Source organism: Gadus macrocephalus, chromosome 21 (genome assembly GCF_031168955.1).
Source record: "Gadus macrocephalus chromosome 21, ASM3116895v1".
Lineage (NCBI taxonomy): Eukaryota > Metazoa > Chordata > Actinopteri > Gadiformes > Gadidae > Gadus > Gadus macrocephalus.
The window spans coordinates 19,210,641-19,228,807 of NC_082402.1; the positions used below are offsets into that span (position 1 = coordinate 19,210,641).

Below are 18,167 nucleotides of genomic sequence, written 5' to 3' on the forward strand. Positions count from 1 at the left end.
GCCGAATAATAATAATAGATCACGGCCGACCATCGCAATATGGACACAAGAGTTGGCAACTTTTACAAAATCAATGTGAATTGAAAGAATCCAAAGAGCGAAGCAGAGTTTCTCTGGCTACGATGTGGAGAGGACCCGCATCAAGGTCGCCATCAGAAGCTTGCTGGAAAAGGGAACCCTGGTCCACACCAAGGGCATCGGAGCATCTGGGTCTTTCAAGATCGCGATTAGGTCCCACACGATACACCTGAAGCTCATAGAGCAACGGAAAGATCCACCAATAGTGCAAGAATATGATGAATATGATGCCATGTCTGATCAAAACAGAGGACTTCTACCAGACAGACATTGTCCTGGAGCTGATGGAGGGGGGAGAGCTGTTTAACAGGGTGAAGGCGGGACAAGGCCTGGATGAGGCTGTGGCTAAACTCTACTTCTACCAGATGCTGATGGCAGTGGAGTACCTCCACAGGAATGGCATCATCCACAGAGATCTGAAACCCGAGAATAATCTATTGGCTTCTCAGGCAAAGACCTGTCTCATTAAGGTCACAGATTTCAACCAGTCCAAGATTCTGGAGGGGTAGACGTTGTCCCGGACCCTGTGTGGGACCCCGTCCTACCTGGCCCCCGAGGTGTTCACCCGCGCTGCCACCACGGGCTACGGGCCTGCCGTCGACGCCTGGAGCCTTGGAGTCCTGCTCTTTTTTGGCTATGAGCTAAAAAATAAGGCGACTCCTACCCCCGGGGAGTCTGTGTTAAAATAAATCTAGTTTACATTACAAACTGAAGCCCCACTCACCAAGTGTGCCTCAGAAGAAAGTAGGATTTTTTTCCCAAACATTCATAATGTTTGGGGAAAAGGGGTTTTATTGTCTTTGTATAACTTGTTGTGTTATTAGGTAAAGTGGGGTTAACGGGTTTGGGTTCTTTATTGTTTGTGTGTTCTGGTCACCCAGAGAACGAAGATCACGGCCGACCATCGCAATACGACCGCGGGTGCGACCACCAGTGCATCGCAGAGAACAGCTCAACGCGACCACGGGGCATGCACCTTACCAATAGACGAGTCCAACACGATACACCTGAAGCTCATTTTAAACCCTTGCACGTGTTTAAAATGTAATCTGGTCACCCAGAGAACGAAGATCACGGTTGTGTGTGTTTTTCTCCGGTGAATATTGAAATGTCTAACGCAACACTTTTCATTTGTGTTGTTAATTTGTCAGCGACTACCAGACTACCAGAACAGCTCAATGGGCTCCTGCACTCCTTGCAAGAAACGGGAAAGCAAAGCCAGCATGAACAAGACCTCCAAGTTACTGTCCACCAGTGCCAAAAGGATTCAGAAGGAATTGGCAGACATCACACTGGACCCTCCGCCAAATTGCAGCGCCGGGCCCAAGGGAGACAACATCTATGAGTGGCACTCCACCATCCTGGGACCCCCGGGCTCCGTGTACGAGGGAGGAGTCTTCTTCCTGGACATCGCTTTCACGCCAGACTACCCCTTCAAACCCCCAAAGGTGACGTTTCGCACAAGCCCTACAAAAGCGTTTCTCTGGCTACGATGTAGAGAGGACCCGCATCAAGGTCGCCATCAGAAGCTTGAGGAGGAGGAGGAGGAGCAGGGGAGGAGGAGCCAGCAGGAGCGAGGGCAGGGGAGGAGGAGCCAGCAGGAGCAGGGGAGGAGGAGGAGGAGCCAGCAGGAGCAGGGGAGGAGGAGGAGGAGCCAGCAGGAGCAGGGGAGGAGGAGGAGAAGGAGGAGCCAGCAGCAGCAGGAACGGGGGAGAGCGAGGAGGAGGAATCGGATGAGGGCTCCTGCTGTGCCAGGCAGATAAAGAGGTCCCTCCTGTCGATCTCTGAGTCGAAGTTCTACAAACAAAGAAAAAGAGGGGCATTTACAAACAAGAATGTGTTTGCATCGAATGTGTGTAACGGAAGCAAAATGCACCAAATTGACCAATTCCTTATCATGTGTTTTTGATACTCACGTATGTGGCCACGGCTGAATGGATGTCCGTCAAGCTTGGGGACCCGGGGAGGCCCATCTCCCCCCAAGCTTGACGGAAGTACTTTATGAGGTCCTTTGGCTCCCCCCTTACAAAGGACGTGAAAAAGTTTGAGTTCTGGGGCACGGAGCGCAGCCGCAGGCGGAGCCACTCCCTGCACCACCCGTACTCGTCTGCCTCCAGATAGACCTGGGCCACCCCAAACTTCCTCACGGTCTTGTGCTCCATGACCTGCAGAAGACAAAGACAGGAGGCAGAGATGTCAGCCAATTCGTAAGTGTGCAACAGAGCCACCCCCCCCCCCCCCCTCAACTTGGGGCCTGTAGAAAAGGACCCAAGGTGAGTAAAAGGATACTTACATTAATGAGGTAGCCCTTCTCACTGTCCCCGATGGCGTCCTGGACCTCCTTCACCCTCATTCTGGTCAGCACCCCCGACCTGTGCCCGTAAATAGATGAGAGGTAGGCCACCAGGTACCCAAAGAATCTGCAGCGGGTCTTTGGGTCCCTGGGGGCCGCCGCTTTCATGTCCGCTGTAATGAGTTAAAGATAGGAAAGGACAATGAGACTTTAAGCTTTTATGGCACAGAAAAGAGAGAGAGAGAGAGAGCAGACTCACCGAGTAGAGAGGGGATCTTTGCCTTGGCCAGGAGCTGGCACTTGGCCAGGTCCTCCTTGGCCTTTATTCTCCCTCATCTTCTTTGTCCCTTCTGGGCAGAAGAGGTATTTCCCATACTCCTCAAGGTAAGTGTCTGTAAAGATGCAACACATGTAGCTGTGATAGAGGCCCGGCTGCAGCTGTGATCTCTCCGTGTCTCTCTCTCCCGCAGCACGCTGACCATCTACGGCATCAGCCAGGAGGACGACGCCATCTACCAGTGCATCGCCGAGAACAGCGCCGGCTCCACGCAGGCCAGCGCACGCCTCACCGTGCTGTGGGCTGACGGGCTCCCCGGGGCCCCCACAATGGTGCGGGCCCAGGCGATGAGGTAGCGTGAAAACACTTGACACACCTGCACAAATACACAATGTGTTATTTCTTACCCATGGAGGTCCCAAACCTCAACTTCCTCCGTGTTGAGCCCCTGCTCTTCCCTTTGAGCAGGGACAGCAACACCCGTGAGGCCGACTGCGTGAAAAACGAACATAATTAACACCACTTTTGCATGACCGCATTTCCTCATTGGTTATACACTTGGTAAAGATTTGTAAAATTATTGATGAACTAATCCATCCCACTCCACATCCCTGGTGCCTCCTCCATCCTTCTCTTCCTCCTCCTTTGGAGGAGGAGGAAAGACGAAAGACGATTGCCCCTTATCAGTCAAGCAAATCCAGGGACGCTACAAGATCCAAGAGGAACATAGTACCTCCCCAGCGCTTCTCTTCCTACGTCACAGAGCCGAGGAAGATGTACTTTGTTGCTTGCTTCTCTGAGAACATCTTCAATCCCGGCCCCTGCTCCTCAGGGGCCGGGGCCGTGGCTGTGGCTGTGGCCGGGGCCAGGGCTTCCTCCTCCTCCGTGGCCGTGGCTGTGGCCGGGGCCGGGGCCAGGGCTTCCTCCTCCGTGACTGTGGCTTCCTCCTCCGAGGACGAAGACTCCTCCTCCTCCTCCTCCTCCTCCTCTTTGCTGGTCTTTGCCTTTAGCAAACACTGGAACATCGTATTCTTGCACTATTGGTGGATCTTTGCGTTGCTCTATGAGCTTCAGGGCCGGTATTGGGGCCGGGGCTGGGGCTGAGGGTTAGAACAAACAAACGGCAAGAGAAAAAAGGACAGCAAATTAATGACACTGTAATGATTGAGTTTTTGAAATAAATTGATCATGCAAAGAATGCATAATTGCCAAGAAGTGCAAGAATATGATGTTCCAGTGTTTGCTAAAGATAAAAAAGACCACTTTATTAAATCCCAATGGGACCTGACCACTCAGCAGATCCTGCCCTATATTGACGGGTTTCGACATATCCAGAAAATCTCAAAGAGCTTCCAGCTTGAGGAAGTGTCTACTACTACTGCTGCTGCTACTTTGGAGAGGCAGTTTTGTTCTTTCGACAGGTAAATCTCATGTTCCATGCTTTGTTAAGCAAACCTTTTCCTGTTGGATTAAAACAATTATTTCAGCAAGAAATCTACCCCAAAGAAAGCGATCTGATCGTCAAAGCCGTGTCCGCTTCCAAAGAGCGAAGCGGAGTTTCTCTGGTTACAATGTTATAAACATTATGTAGTATGTCTGTCTATTAAAATGGTCAATATCTTTCTGAAGTCAATGTGTCTGCCTTACTACAATCAGTGTATCTGTGCCACTTTAATTGTTCTTTTGATTATTATAAGCTTCTGATGGTGCATCAAGGTCGCCATCAGAAGATGCTGGAAAAGGGAACCCTGGTCCACACCAAGGGCATCGGAGCATCTGGGTCTTTCAAGATCGCGATTAGGTCCCACACGATACACCTGAAGCTCATAGAGCAATGCAAAGATCCACCAATAGTGCAAGAATATGATGTTCCAGTGTTTGCTAAAGATAAAAAAGACCACTTTATTAAATCCCAATGGGACCTGACCACTCAGCAGATCCTGCCCTATATTGACGGGTTTCGACACATCCAGAAAATCTCAAACCATATAAATCGTTTTGTAGCTAAAGTCCCAGTGCTGCAGAGGATATTACGGGATTGGACCTACTTTTTTTGGCTTTTTTTTGGCTTTGAGCTAGAAAATAAATACAATATATGAAGATTGCCTATCCACCTTGGAGCTTTTACATTCACGTGAACTTCTAAAAGGATGTATCACTGCTAATATTTTACAGAAGAATTTGAAAGTTTTCCACCAAAATGGAAGGGACTATTCCATGGATAATCTTTTCATTTGTGTTGTTAACTGGGAACGTCTGGAGGAGGCCCCCGTCCTAGGTATCTTCAACTCACACCTCCGGCGGAGCTTTTCTGGCATTCCTGTGGAGGTTGGGGGCATTGAGCCGGAGTGGGCGGTGTTCAAAGCCTCCATTGCTGAAGCTGCGGTGGCTAGCTGTGGCCTCAGGGTCTTGGGCTCCTCAAGGGGCGGTAACCCTCGGACACCGTGGTGGACACCGGTGGTCAGGGAAGCCGTCCGACTGAAGAAGGAGGCCTTCCGGGATATGATATCCTGGAGGACTCCTGACTCGGTTGCAGGGTACCGACAGGCTCGAAGGGCTGCAGCGGCTGCCGTGTCGGAGGCTAAGCAGCGGGTGTGGGAGAAGTTCGGAGAGGCCATGGAGAAGGACTTTCGGTCGGCACCAAAGTGTTTCTGGAAGACTATCCGGCACCTCAGGAGGGGGAAACGGGGAACCATCCAAGCTGTGTACAGTAAGGATGGGACTCTGTTGACCTCAACTGAGGAGGTCGTCGGACGTTGGAAGGAACACTTTGAGGAACTCCTGAATCCGAATAACACGCCCTCTATGTTGGAGGCAGAGCTCGAGGTTGATGGTGTGTCGTCGTCAATTTCCCTGGTGGAGGTCACTGAGGTAGTCAAACATCTCCGCAGTGGCAAAGCCCCAGGGATTGATGAGATCCAGCCAGAAATGCTAAAGGCTCTGGGTGTTGAGGGGCTGTCATGGTTGACACGCCTATTCAACATCGCGTGGGAGTCGGGTACAGTGCCAAAGGAGTGGCAAACCGGGGTGGTGGTTCCCCTGTTCAAAAAGGGGGACCAGAGAGTGTGTGCCAATTACCGGGGTATCACACTTCTCAGCCTCCCTGGTAAAGTCTACTCCAAGGTGCTGGAAAGGAGGGTTCGGCCGATCGTCGAACCTCAGATTGAAGAGGAACAATGCGGTTTTCGCCCCGGACGTGGAACTATGGACCAGCTCTTCACTCTCGCAAGGATCCTGGAGGGGGCCTGGGGGTATGCCCATCCGGTCTACATGTGTTTTGTGGATCTGGAGAAGGCGTATGACCGGGTCCCCCGGGAGAAACTGTGGGAGGTGCTGCGGGAGTATGGGGTAAGGGGGTCTATCCTCAGGGCCATCCAATCTTTGTACTCCCAAAGCGAGAGCTGTGTTCGTGTTCTCGGCAGCCAGTCAGTTTCGTTCTCAGTGGGTGCTGGTCTCCGCCAGGGCTGCGCCTTGTCACCAATCCTGTTTGTGATATACATGGACAGGATATCGAGGCATAGTCGTGGTGGGGAGGGGTTGCAGTTCGGTGGTCTGAGGATCTCGTCACTGCTTTTTGCAGATGATGTGGTCCTCATTGGATCATCGGCCTGTGACCTTCAGCACTCACTGGATCGGCTGGCGGCCGAGTGTGAAGCGGCTGGGATGAGGATCAGCACCGCTAAATCTGAGGCCATGACACTTAGCAGGAAACCGGTGGATTGCTTACTCCGGGTAGGAAATGAGTCCTTAGCCCAAGTGAAGGAGTTCAAGTACCTCGGGGTCTTGTTCGCGAGTGAGGGTACTATGGAGCGTGAGATTGGCCGGAGAATCGGAGCAGCGGGGGCGGTATTGCGTTCGCTTTACCGCACCGTTGTAACGAAAAGAGAGCTGAGCCGCAAGGCAAAGCTCTCGATCTACCGGTCGATCTTCGTTCCTATCCTCACCTATGGTCATGAGGGCTGGGTGATGACCGAAAGGACGAGATCGCGGGTACAAGCGGCCGAGATGAGTTTTCTCAGAAGGATGGCTGGCGTCTCCCTTAGGGATAGGGTGAGAAGCTCAGCCATCCGTGAGGAACTCGGATTAGAGCCGCTGCTCCTTTACTTAGAAAGGAGTCAGCTGAGGTGGTTCGGGCATCTGGTAAGGATGCCCACTGGGCGCCTTCCTTGGGAGGTGTTTCAGGCACGTCCAGTGGGGAGGAGACCTCGGGGAAGACCCAGGACTAGGTGGAGAGATTATATCTCAACACTGGCCTGGGAACGCCTCGGGATCCCCCCGTCAGAGCTGGTCAATGTGGCCCGGGAAAGGGAAGTCTGGGGCCCCCTGCTTGAGCTGCTCCCCCCGCGACCCGACCCCGGATAAGCGGATGACGATGAGGATGAGGTAAGACCACTCTGTGAATGACTAAAAACGGTGTCGCGGCAATTTCTCTATCAGAGTTTGCGTCTAAGACAGATGAGATATTTAGATGCAAAAAAGCACACAATACTGTTGACAATTAATGATCATATATATTTGTAATAAAAGTACGAACAAAGATACATCACAACATGCATCAACAAACAAAACAGGCAAACATTACAATAATCTGAGGCCTCAGATGGGAGCTTCTCTTTGCGTGGTACTTCATTCTCTGAAGGTACGCTGGGGAGAAGTCCACTGAGTAGCTAAAGTCAGGAGCTTTTATACACTTAGATCGGATCCTTGAGGGCAGTTGGCCCCAATAAACCAAAAACCTTTGTTAACCAGATGTTAATCTATGGATTGAAGTTTCTTCAGAGGTTAAGAAGGTGGTTGAGGCTGTTCCTTATCACCCTTTGCTTCTCTACGCTCCCCAGGGGGTCGAGTAAAACAGGCCCAAACCAAACTACATACAATACGGAAACGGGATGTGAAACCAGATTACATCACATGAAACACTAAGAATTACATTTTATAAGACCCTGAACATAACATGTAGATTTACCATCACAATCCCCCCTTTGATTATTTTATAATCACAAAATGATGCAACCTTTAGGATTAAAATGATCACTTATTCACAACATGCATATGTTCATAATCTACTGTGTCCGACCATGGCCTCCAAGTACAGATATTTATACCACCGTTCGCTTTTACAGAAGGTAGCATAAAATCACCTAACATCACAATCAAGTCATCTGTTTCCATATATTCAAAAGTCATAAAAATAAAAACAGAAAAAAAACTAAAACAAAGAAACAAGGCTACCTTTTAAAAACATTTCTAAACAAAAATATTCTTATTTGATGTGTCCTTAATGCTGCTTCCGTGATACAAACACATGAGTAGTTGGCAAGCACTTAATGTTTACTACTCTAAAACATTAATTGTCAATCCAGTCAGTATTAATAACACACAGTATAACCCAACATTTAAACGGTATTCCTCTTCTCTTTCCCATTGTCCTTCATGATGTCTCTGAGGGACATACATTGGGTTTGTTTAATTTTTTTTTTTTAGTAATTATTTCCTTTGGTTTGCTTTGGTATACCCAAGGTTGTTGTTGTGGGCTCCCCATCCCCCCTCTTGACGCATGGACTTTCCCATGTGTCAATTGACCATAATAAGGGAAAGCCCAGGCCTGTAAGCATGGCTTGCTGTTGCGAGCGCACCAAAAACCTTCTACTTTAATTCTGAAAAACATTGTAGCATACATCATGGTTATGCTTTTTGGGGTTCAATTTTAACGTTTTGTGCCTTAATGAATTCTACTGCTGTCGTACATTTGAACTCTGTCTAACACATTTCTTTAACCTTAAACTTTTCTACTTGTCTATGTTTCTTCAAACCACTTTTCCTGATGACTTTCAAACCTTTCAGATGTAAGAAATGATCACACAATTTATACACAGTCCTAGTTACACATTAGATCTTTCTCTTGTAATATGTGTGAATGCTGTGTCTAGTGCGATACTTTCCGTACACTGCTCTTCTCTCCATCCGCCTGGACACGCCTCCACCTCTCTCTCTGCTTCCTGCCTCATATCCGCATCACAGGCTGTCCTTTGAAGTGCCTGTCCCCACGTCTCTCCCGTCTCTGGGACCCTCCTTTGTCTCAATGTTCAGGCCACTTCAATGTGGCTACACAGGCACCGTGGAGGCCACCACTCTGGTGCTGTTGGTCCTGCTGGACTGTCTCCTTGTGTCGTCCAGCAGACCGGTCCGTAGCTCTTCAGGTGGGCCTCCCATGGTCTGTAACTTCATAAAGTCTGATGTAGAGGAGTCGTGACGTGGGGTATTTGCACTGTATTGGGCCACTGGTCGGGCTGAAAGCAGGAGAAGGAGGAGCGTTGTCCAGGTCCGGATCTATTTGAACAAAACTCGATGCAGATGGGTTATCTTTCTCCCCACCCCTTTCCTTATCTTGTCTTGCCTTCCGTTCTCATCTATCTCTTCTCCTTCCATAACACATACTTCTTCCAATCACTCTCATACGTTCGTCAATTCACCTTGTTGCCATTTTGGCCATAAAACATTAACAAAATATCATAATATAAAAATCTGCATTTTCAATATTAGGCAATACACTTCTGTTGTCCCCGTCACGTTGTCAGTCGGGGGTCAGTCGGGGTTAGTCTGGGTCAGTTGGGGTCATGTCATGGCTGTGTGATATGGTTGACCATTCTACAATAGCCCGTTTTTTTCTATAACCATATATAATAACTATATATAATAACCATATATAATATTACATTTAGCTGATCAGGTCGCGTAAGGCTTGTGAGAACCATACAACAATCATTTGGATGTGGTGCTTGCGTGCGTTGTGTTTGTGTTATGGTGCTCATACCTCCTCCTTGGACCTGGCCTGCTCCTGCGTCCCGTCAATGCGAATGCCCCCCTTCACCTCTGCCTCTTGGATGATTCACAGTCACTTCACGGGAAGGTGCGAACTGCCGGCCGGCCCTTCCATTGTCTTTGTCGATTCTTTTGGGAGAATCGTTGAACCAAGGATCCATGACGCCACAATGAAAGCAGGCCTGCCTCTGTGCTTCCCCACTTTCCTGCGGTCCGCCGGTGCAGTCCAGGTCCGGGTCTACATCTCGGGTGAAATCGAGATAAAAAATTCATACACTCTCTACGCTCTCTGTCCCTGGCTGATTTTTTTTCTCTATCCTGGCCCCAACAACCGTTTAAGCTAAAACGTTTAAGCCCAGTTTATACCAATATTTCACTATGTTTCTCCCGATCTATTATACATTTTTAGATCCATACACACTATTAGTTATTATTTAACAAATTATCTAATATCCCCGAAACCTCCTTGTTACTACACACATATACATATTAATGAATGCCTATTATTATTATTTATCTATATATATAAAACACCAACCGCGCTTCAACGGGTTTCCCTTTTTCCCGTTCCCCTGACAGACTCTAGCTGCCCTTTCTGTTACCTATATATCTTCCTATATATATCGACGGAACCGGAGCTTTACCGTATGTCCCTATAACAGAGTTTCCTTGAACGAGGCCTAAGTTCAGATATAAGTTTACGTTTACCGAAACATTTATATACCGTTCCTGTAACGGATTTTATTTGGAAGCTTTAAACAGTATTGTGATCTCACCTGCTCGAATTATTTTTCCTTTGGATACCGTACTGAATACCCCTACTCCATCCCCCACGGACACCCCCTCCTCGACCCCATTAGTCTGGTTACAGTCACCTGGAGGCGAGGTCGAGCTTTGGGACTGAGACCGAATCCTCAGACCTGACTTGGCAGACACCTAGGGATTTTTCACGTGATCATCAGGTTAGGTATCCCGGACGAGCCCCCAAATTGTCGCGCCAATTTCTCTATCAGAGTTTGCGTCTAAGACAGATGAGATATTTAGATGCAAAAAAGCACACAATACTGTTGACAATAAGTGGTCATATATATTTGTAATAAAAGTACGAACAAAGATACATCACAACATGCATCAACAAACAACATAACAGGCAAACATTACAATAATCTGAGGCCTCAGATGGGAGCTTCTCTTTGCGTGTTACTTCATTCTCTGAAGGTACGCTGGGGAGAAGTCCACTGAGTGTTTGAATCAATGAGTTCTTATTCACTTCGGTTGGCTTCTAGATGGTTCTAACAGTGTGTCTGTGTGTGTGTGTGTGTGTGTGTGTGTGTGTGAGATATTCCCCCAATAAACCAAAAGCCTTTGTGTACCAGATGGTTATCTTTACAACTGAAGCTGCCCTGGATGCCATTGGAGGGGGTAGCGGCCGTGCCATGTAACCCTCTGGCTTCGTTGACGCTAGCCAGGGGGTCGAGGAACAGGCCCATACATCAAAGGATTGCATGGAAGATGATTTACAACACACGGAAAGATAGGAACAGGCAGGCAATTAAAATGCATCACACAACCCTCCAACGTTCACACTTTAAATGACCCAAAAGGAGAGCAGAAGGCAGGCAATATATGCATTACACAAAATAGTAACAAAACTTAAGTTCATAGATAGACCAAAAACGTAACAACATGTAGATTTTCCATCACAACACACACACACACACACACACACACACACACACATTATAATAATTTCCTCCACTCCGTCTGTCTGTACACACACATAGCCTAGCTCGACATTAACCTGTTTTATATTTACTGTTTGCAGATGACTAAGACAGGAAAGCCAGACAGCTACTGGAGGGACCTCTGTATAAAATATGCCCAGGGCCTTTACCGCTTCTCGACTGGCAAACGGCCCCGGGCCAAGAAATGGAAAAAGGCCTTCAGTGCTCCTGTGGCTTCCACAAGGTATGTGAAATTATTTTCCCCTGTGGGTTCCACAAGGTAAGTGAGTTATTTACTAACTGATTGTTTACAGGTTTGCTTGTTTCTTCCTCTGGTGGGCTTCAGTGTTTTTGCAGTAATGCCTGATGTATTTTAACAACTGGAGAAAACTAGTAGTGTAGGATTCTTAGATGTATGTACCATGGCCTCTCTTTGTGCCCCCCCCCCCCCCCCCCCCCCCCCCAGCCAGCAGATCTGTCATCAGGAGCTGGGTCCAGTGAGGCAGGAGTAGTTGAGACGGAGGCAGGGCGAGTCCGAGTCGGCTCAGAGGCAGGAAGAGGAGACACGGATGCAGGGGGAGCCCGGTCCCACACAGAGGCAGAGGCAGGGAGAGGAGACAAAGAGGCAGGGAGAGGAGACAAAGAGGCAGGGAGAAGAGACACAGAGACAAGGAGAGGAGTCACGGTTGCAGGGGGAGCCCGGTCCCACACAGAGGCAGAGGCAGAGAGAGGAGACAAGGAGGCAGGGGCATCAGTGGCAGGACAGGAATTGCAGTGCTACGGGTGCAACCAGCTTGTGGAGGCAGCACATTTTTCAGAGCACCTGTCTGACCACCATACTCAGGAGACGTGTGTCACCTGTGGGGCCAAGGTGCAGGGTACTGTTGGTCTTTTGAACCATATTCAACAGGTCCACTATGCAGGATTCGTTATGCCATCAATGCAAAAGCCAACAGTCCTAACATCGAAGCCAACGCCATCACCACCGAAGCCCACACTACTACCACCGATGCCAACTCCATCTCTGCTCCCTCCTTCAAATAGCTGTGCCACGCCATACCACACTGCAACTCCACCTAAACCAACTCCAGTAGTTTGGAAAGGTTTTCTTCCCGATCAGTTTCGGAAAGTAATCCAACCGGCAGATCAGGTGTGGATTGCCAAGTGTCTATATGAGCATACAGGTCAGCTGAAGCAGAAATTTGAAGCCTGCTGGTTTCACCCCCCACTGGAGCCCAAACCCTCTCGTCCTGAGCCTGGGTGGTACCACCGGCAGAGGCTGTTCATCTGGGCACCCATGAGGATGTGGGGGATTTCCTTAAAATGCCCAAAATGCTCCGGGAAAAATGAACAGCTCCGGTATATACAGAAAGGTCAGGGAGGTGATCGATGTGGATAGCCGCTATTACCTAGTGGGATGGGACTATCCACGTTGCAGCAAGTGTTCGAACCCTTCCCTCTTAGTCTGTCCATGGAGCCAGGATATTCTGTCCCAGTTGGATGTGGCACACAGGAGCCTGTTCCCCGCTGTCCTCACAACCCAGCTGGCTCTGGACAGGAAAGCTGTGACTTTCCTCAAGCCAAGGACCAGTGGAAACAGTTCCTCCTACGTCCAGTCTGCGATGGAAGAAGCGCACAGTGAGGAGTGGGCACGGCAGACCATCCGCTACCTCTCAGACTGTGAGCGGCACAAGAAGATGGCTACCTTCATCCCCTCTGCAGCTGTCTATCTTCCTCCACCAACCTTCAGGCCCCTTCCACTTGCTCAATGGTTTGACGGTCCACTCCAATGACATTCTCAGCCATCTGGATGAGATGAAGGGAGTGATCACTTCTACCTATGGTAGAATTCTGAAAATGGATTCAACAAAGAAGGTTAGCGTAAAAACTATATAAAATATAACATGTATAATTACAAAACAGGAAATTGGTTTACTTCTTAGTACTTGTGTTTGTTTTACAGATCACCAAGAAGCTGGCTGGCGGGATCGGGGACAGTGCTGCATGGATGTCCAATATCGGAAACGAGTTAGGCCAGGTCCTGAACTCTGTTCTGACGTCGGGTGAAGGTGCAGGGTTGGAAGAGTTGTGCCAAGGCGTCGTCACTCGGTACAAGAATGCAGGCCAAGCTGAACCTGAGGCCATCTATGTCGACCGAAACTGCTGCAGCCAGTCAGGTGGGTGAAAATCACACACACACACACACACACACACACACACACACACACACACACACACACACACACACACACACACACACACACACACACACTGTTAGAACCATTTGTTATAAATGTATTGAAGTGGTACAGGCAATTGGGAATTTGCTTAATCATGGTGTAACCACACACAGGGTTAGGTTGGTCTATGTAATTATGTTGTTTTTTACAGGCGTGTCTTCAGTGGCTAAGCTGTTTCACCCATGGCAAACTGCAGTGCGCTTGGACAGCTTCCACTTCATGAGGCGCTTTAACTGCGGCCTCACAACAGAACGCCACCCTCTGTATGGTATTTTCTGTGCCAAGCTTTCCTCCTGCATTTTTGTATGGGACCAGGAGGATGTGCAACGCCTGAAGGAGGCCAAGAGAGAGAGTGGAAGAGCAGCCACAGCGGGCATACTCCCACTGAGGAGCAGCTCATGGCCACCATCAGTCCAGGCGAGCTGAAGAGGCACTGCAGGAGGAGGACCCATGGAGTGGAGGAGATGCGGGGCATGATCTCAGGGCTGCTGGAATCAGTGTGGGAGCTGACGGACACCACAGGGCTGCGTATGGTGAGCCATGACAGCATGCGCCATGTCTGGGAAGTGCAGCAGAAGCACCTGGAGTGCCTCCAAGACCCTGCAGGTGTGGCACTGTACACGAAGGTGGGGACACTCCAGAAGGGCGGCAAAGAGCTGGACGTCCTAAGGTGTGGTAGGGGGTCCTCCTCCCTGGAGAGTTTTCACAGACACCAGTGCGCTTTTATTCCAGGTACATTTGCATCAATACATACTGTATTGTATGTCTTTTTTTAATGTTCTTTTCTGTTAGGACAGAGAATGTGTTGTAATTATTCAAAATAACAAAATGACCACTGTCGGGTATTCATGTGTATTCACTTTACAATAATGGTTGACTAAACATAGTATTTATTGTTCCTTAGGCTGGCGGTGCAATGCTGTTCATACACAGATGTACATGCTGGAGGGAGTATCGAGGTGGAACGTGGGCCGGGCCAAGGAGGCAGTAGATGTGGAGGGGGCCTCAACCCTCAGAAGCTTCGATGTCCGCTTGATGTCCCACCTCAGCAACTTAAGCCAGCGCGTTCTTGGTTCCACTCTGGTGCCAGAGTTCACTCCACCCGGGAAACCTACTAGTCAGAGCAACACTGATTGACCAGAGTATTACATCCCCTCCTCTTTTTCTTAGGCACCCCCCCTATTCAGAGGACATGTATTTCTGTTGCGCGGAGATTGTGCTATTCATGTAAGAGATGGATGTGTGTATGTATGTCCTTTCTTCATCTTTGTGTTTTTACTGGTTACAGGCGAGCGCATAGCAGTGGAGTATTTATTGGCCCAGACCAACAGAGGTGACCTGCTGGCTCCAAATCAGGTCCCTGAGGTCCCCTCGCAGGTACTTGAGGAGGAGGATGAGCCGGATGACACCATCAGCATGACTGACATTCTGTGCCAGTCAGCTGCGATAGGGGCTGGTGATCCTCCAGGTGCTGTGGTGGGTGACGCTGAACCCGGACCCCTCGTCACACAGGTCAATAACACTTTCTATAACACCTTACTCAAAAACACAAAATTTGACCGAAGTAAATGTGGTTACAGGTCTTGAAAATCCCCTTGCAGGTGCAGGTGCATGTCTCTGAAGTCCCCTTGCAGGTGCTTGAGGCGGAGGAGGAGCCAGATGACACCATCAGCATGACTGATCACACAAGTGATCCTCCAGGTGCTGTGGAGGGTGACGATGAACCCGGACCCCTCGTCACACAGGTCAATAACACTTTCTGTAACGCCTTACTCAAAAACACAATATTTAACTGACATAATGTGGTTACATTTTAATAAGATAAATGAATGTAAAATCAGCATTGCTCACATATTAGAAAAAAGAGTGTACATTTATTTGCTTGGTTTTTCTTTTTCTCACTTATCAATTTTCAGACCAGCCAATGTGACTCAAGGGGCGTTGTGGGATGGGATGCGGTTGATAACCTGGCAGGCTACCTAGTTGGCTTGAATCGCACCATCACTGCCTTGCAATTGAAGGAGGAAGCGGACATAGTCCAGCTATATACAGCTCTCCATGACATGGACAAGAAGCATTCAAGGTACAAAATAGTAATTATTTTGTACACCAGAATTAAACATACATTCCATGGAATGAATAAAGAATATGGATGTCTCTTTCACCGTTTAGCTACACCCAGAAGGCTAGAAAGAAAGGACAGGCATCAGGAGGACCATGGAGAGCACCGAGGAGGCCGAGTGGCTCTGCTCCTGGACAGCAGGCGGCAGAGAGATGCTGGACCACAATTTGCTATCATTTTGGTTCAATACAAATCATTGATTAAGAGACAGCACATGTCACTGTGAAAAGTATTTATTAAGTGTTAACTTAATAAATAAAGTTAAATACTTTATTGCAATTCCTATTGACATTGTTACTTGGTTCTTCACGACTTTACATCCTTGTTCACAGTCCAGATCATATCATACTTCTTTCCCACAGACTATACATGACTCACGGCCAAGCAGCCCAGGATCCAGAACACCACAGGGTCAGTGAGTGTGTCTGCCTCAGACTGGCCAAGGTGTTCGAGCAGTCCCGCAACAGGCCCAAGGACACGAGGGGGAAAACCCTGCCCATCCCTCAGTCAATTGTGAGCATTTACAGCCACATTAGACAGCTGCTGGAGGACAGCAGAGTTATCGTGGTCCAGACGGCGCTGGCTCTGGTGCCGGTGAACAACACCACGGTCTCTGCATGGTATGTGTTATTTAATTTACCTTCCCCATACAGCCAAGACAGTATGTAAATATTTAACCTCAAGAAAAACCTCCACCTGCATGCTTGTTAGAAAATATGTAATACACAGTATGTAATAACCTTAGGGAGGGAGGATAGGCTTACACATATAAAATAATGAATGTTTGTCTTGTAGGCTGCTTAGGAGGGACAAGAGGAAGGACAGGAACATGCTGCTGCAGGGCAATGTTCTCCCTCAACAGCTATACCTGGCCAAGGAGCCTCTCCCTTGAACAAACACTCTCCCGGCTGCCCCTGTGCAACATGCACATGAGATGATATTTGAGGAGCCCGAAAACCGTGGGGGGGAAGCTTTCCCCCGCCAGCGCACTCTAGCGGCAAACAAGCCTACTGTCATCTCTCCGCCACCTCCACCTCCCCAGTTCAATCCACAATTTGGGCCAGCTCCTCCTTTTTCATATGCTCCCCCATTTCCCCACTTTCCATTTCCCCATGCTCCTCCTTTTCCGTATGCTCCCCCCTATCCGCACATTCCATTCACCCATGCCCCTCCTATGCCGCATGCTCCCCCATTTCCATCTGCACATGATCCTCCTTTACCTCAGGCTCCTCAATGTCAAGCTCCTCCAGAGTGCCTTCCAGGTGCCCAGCCAAGGCAACGTACCTGGAGGCTGAACAAAGCTGCCCATGAGGATGAGGATCTAATGGCAAGGGGGGAACCGCCACGGAAGAGGCTGACGAAGGAAAAGTACCATTACACCTGCAAGAAGTGTGGCTTGGACAAAAACAAAAAAACCGGACACACCCAGCTGAAGGGGCGGTGGTACTGTCCAGAGTCAGGACAGACCCTGGATGACTGGAGGAAGAGTGTAGGCCTTTAGTCACCATTACTTGTCTCTCTCTCTGTTGTTTGTCGGTCTGTCTCTGTGTTGTTCGTGTCTGTCTCCCTGTCTGATCCCGACCAAGGCCTCGTAAGCCAGGCCGGTAAGTATTATTTTTTTTGGATACGCCCACACCTGCTCCACTAGTTGGGTGTTGCACTGGTGTGTGTGTGTGTGTGTGTGTGTGTGTGTGTGTGTGTGTGTGTGTGTGTGTGTGTGTGTGTGTGTGTGGGGGGGGTTACCTGGATCAGACAGGGGCACAGTATTCTGCTGCGGGGCCAGGGCTGCGGTGCGCTGTGTGTGTGTGTGTGTTGCGCTGTGTGTGTGTGTGTGTGTATTCTGTGTATTCTGTGTTGTCTGTTTGTTACAATAAAGTTCAATCATTTTATTTGAGCCAAGAACAGCCTTCGCGTTTTTATTTAATTTCCTCTTGAATAACAGGACAGTGACAGTGTCATCCATTGAATGTGATTGTGAAAACCAAAGCCAGAATCATTTACATTTACATTTATTCACAAAACCCAACATCTTTGCTGCTCAATTTGAAATTTGTTTTATTCACTTGTGCTGCACAGATGTAGTCTCTCAAATAATTGAGGTTACCATAAAAAAGGAGGAGAAACATGATGGGGGTGTTATTTACAGTTATAGACTGTTAATACTGTTGTAACTTTAAATGTAGCATATGATATTTTGAGTTAATTGTTTGAATATTGTATTATATTCATTTCATCATTTAAAATGCATTCATGTGCATAATTGCATAATAACAGTGTTTTGACTTTGGTGATTTGTATGGAAATAGAGTTTGTGTGTTAAAAATGACTGCGCTACCCAAATGCATTGCATGTATGACGTAAACTTCCGGAATGCGCTACGAGACGAGAGCAAGCGAAGATGCAAGCGATATTGCCACAGCATCGGTACGATTCCCGCAAGAGACATGAAAATTAAAGTGATGATAAACCTTGCAATGGGTGCAGAACTGTGTGTAAACAATGTTGAGAAGATAAGAGTGTAGATAAAAAAATATTTAGTGTACGTTCTCCTCCTTTTTTCCTCCTTTTCTTTCTCTCTTTCCCCCCCTCTTTCCCCTCTCTTTTTCCCTTT

The 18,167-nt window shown here is 48.5% G+C and overlaps 3 protein-coding genes across 5 annotated transcripts in view; 2 read left to right on the forward strand and 1 right to left on the reverse strand.

The window, feature by feature from the left end:
* The window catches only part of LOC132449644 (stonustoxin subunit beta-like), a 148,839-nt gene that overhangs the window by 45,735 nt on the left and 84,937 nt on the right, over positions 1 to 18,167 (reverse strand). The window lies entirely within an intron of this gene.
* On the forward strand, positions 114 to 8,901 carry LOC132449645 (uncharacterized). Its single transcript, XM_060041403.1, has 5 exons — positions 114 to 145; positions 1,248 to 1,720; positions 2,250 to 2,285; positions 2,842 to 3,000; positions 8,739 to 8,901. The coding sequence occupies exons 2-5, from the start codon at positions 1,257 to 1,259 to the stop codon at positions 8,899 to 8,901; spliced, it is 822 nt and encodes a 273-aa protein (XP_059897386.1). The 5' UTR covers positions 114 to 145; positions 1,248 to 1,256.
* On the forward strand, positions 13,896 to 17,282 carry LOC132449938 (uncharacterized). 3 transcript variants are annotated; one of them, XM_060041839.1, is made up of 8 exons: positions 13,896 to 14,166; positions 14,339 to 14,551; positions 14,723 to 14,947; positions 15,064 to 15,179; positions 15,351 to 15,517; positions 15,607 to 15,706; positions 15,917 to 16,176; positions 16,352 to 17,282. In XM_060041839.1, the coding sequence occupies exons 1-8, from the start codon at positions 13,899 to 13,901 to the stop codon at positions 16,446 to 16,448; spliced, it is 1,446 nt and encodes a 481-aa protein (XP_059897822.1). In that variant the 5' UTR covers positions 13,896 to 13,898; the 3' UTR covers positions 16,449 to 17,282. The 3 variants fall into 3 exon arrangements, with proteins under 3 accessions (XP_059897822.1, XP_059897823.1, XP_059897824.1); XM_060041840.1 differs by having other exon boundaries at positions 14,723 to 14,946; positions 15,069 to 15,179; XM_060041841.1 differs by lacking the exon at positions 15,064 to 15,179 and having other exon boundaries at positions 14,723 to 14,946.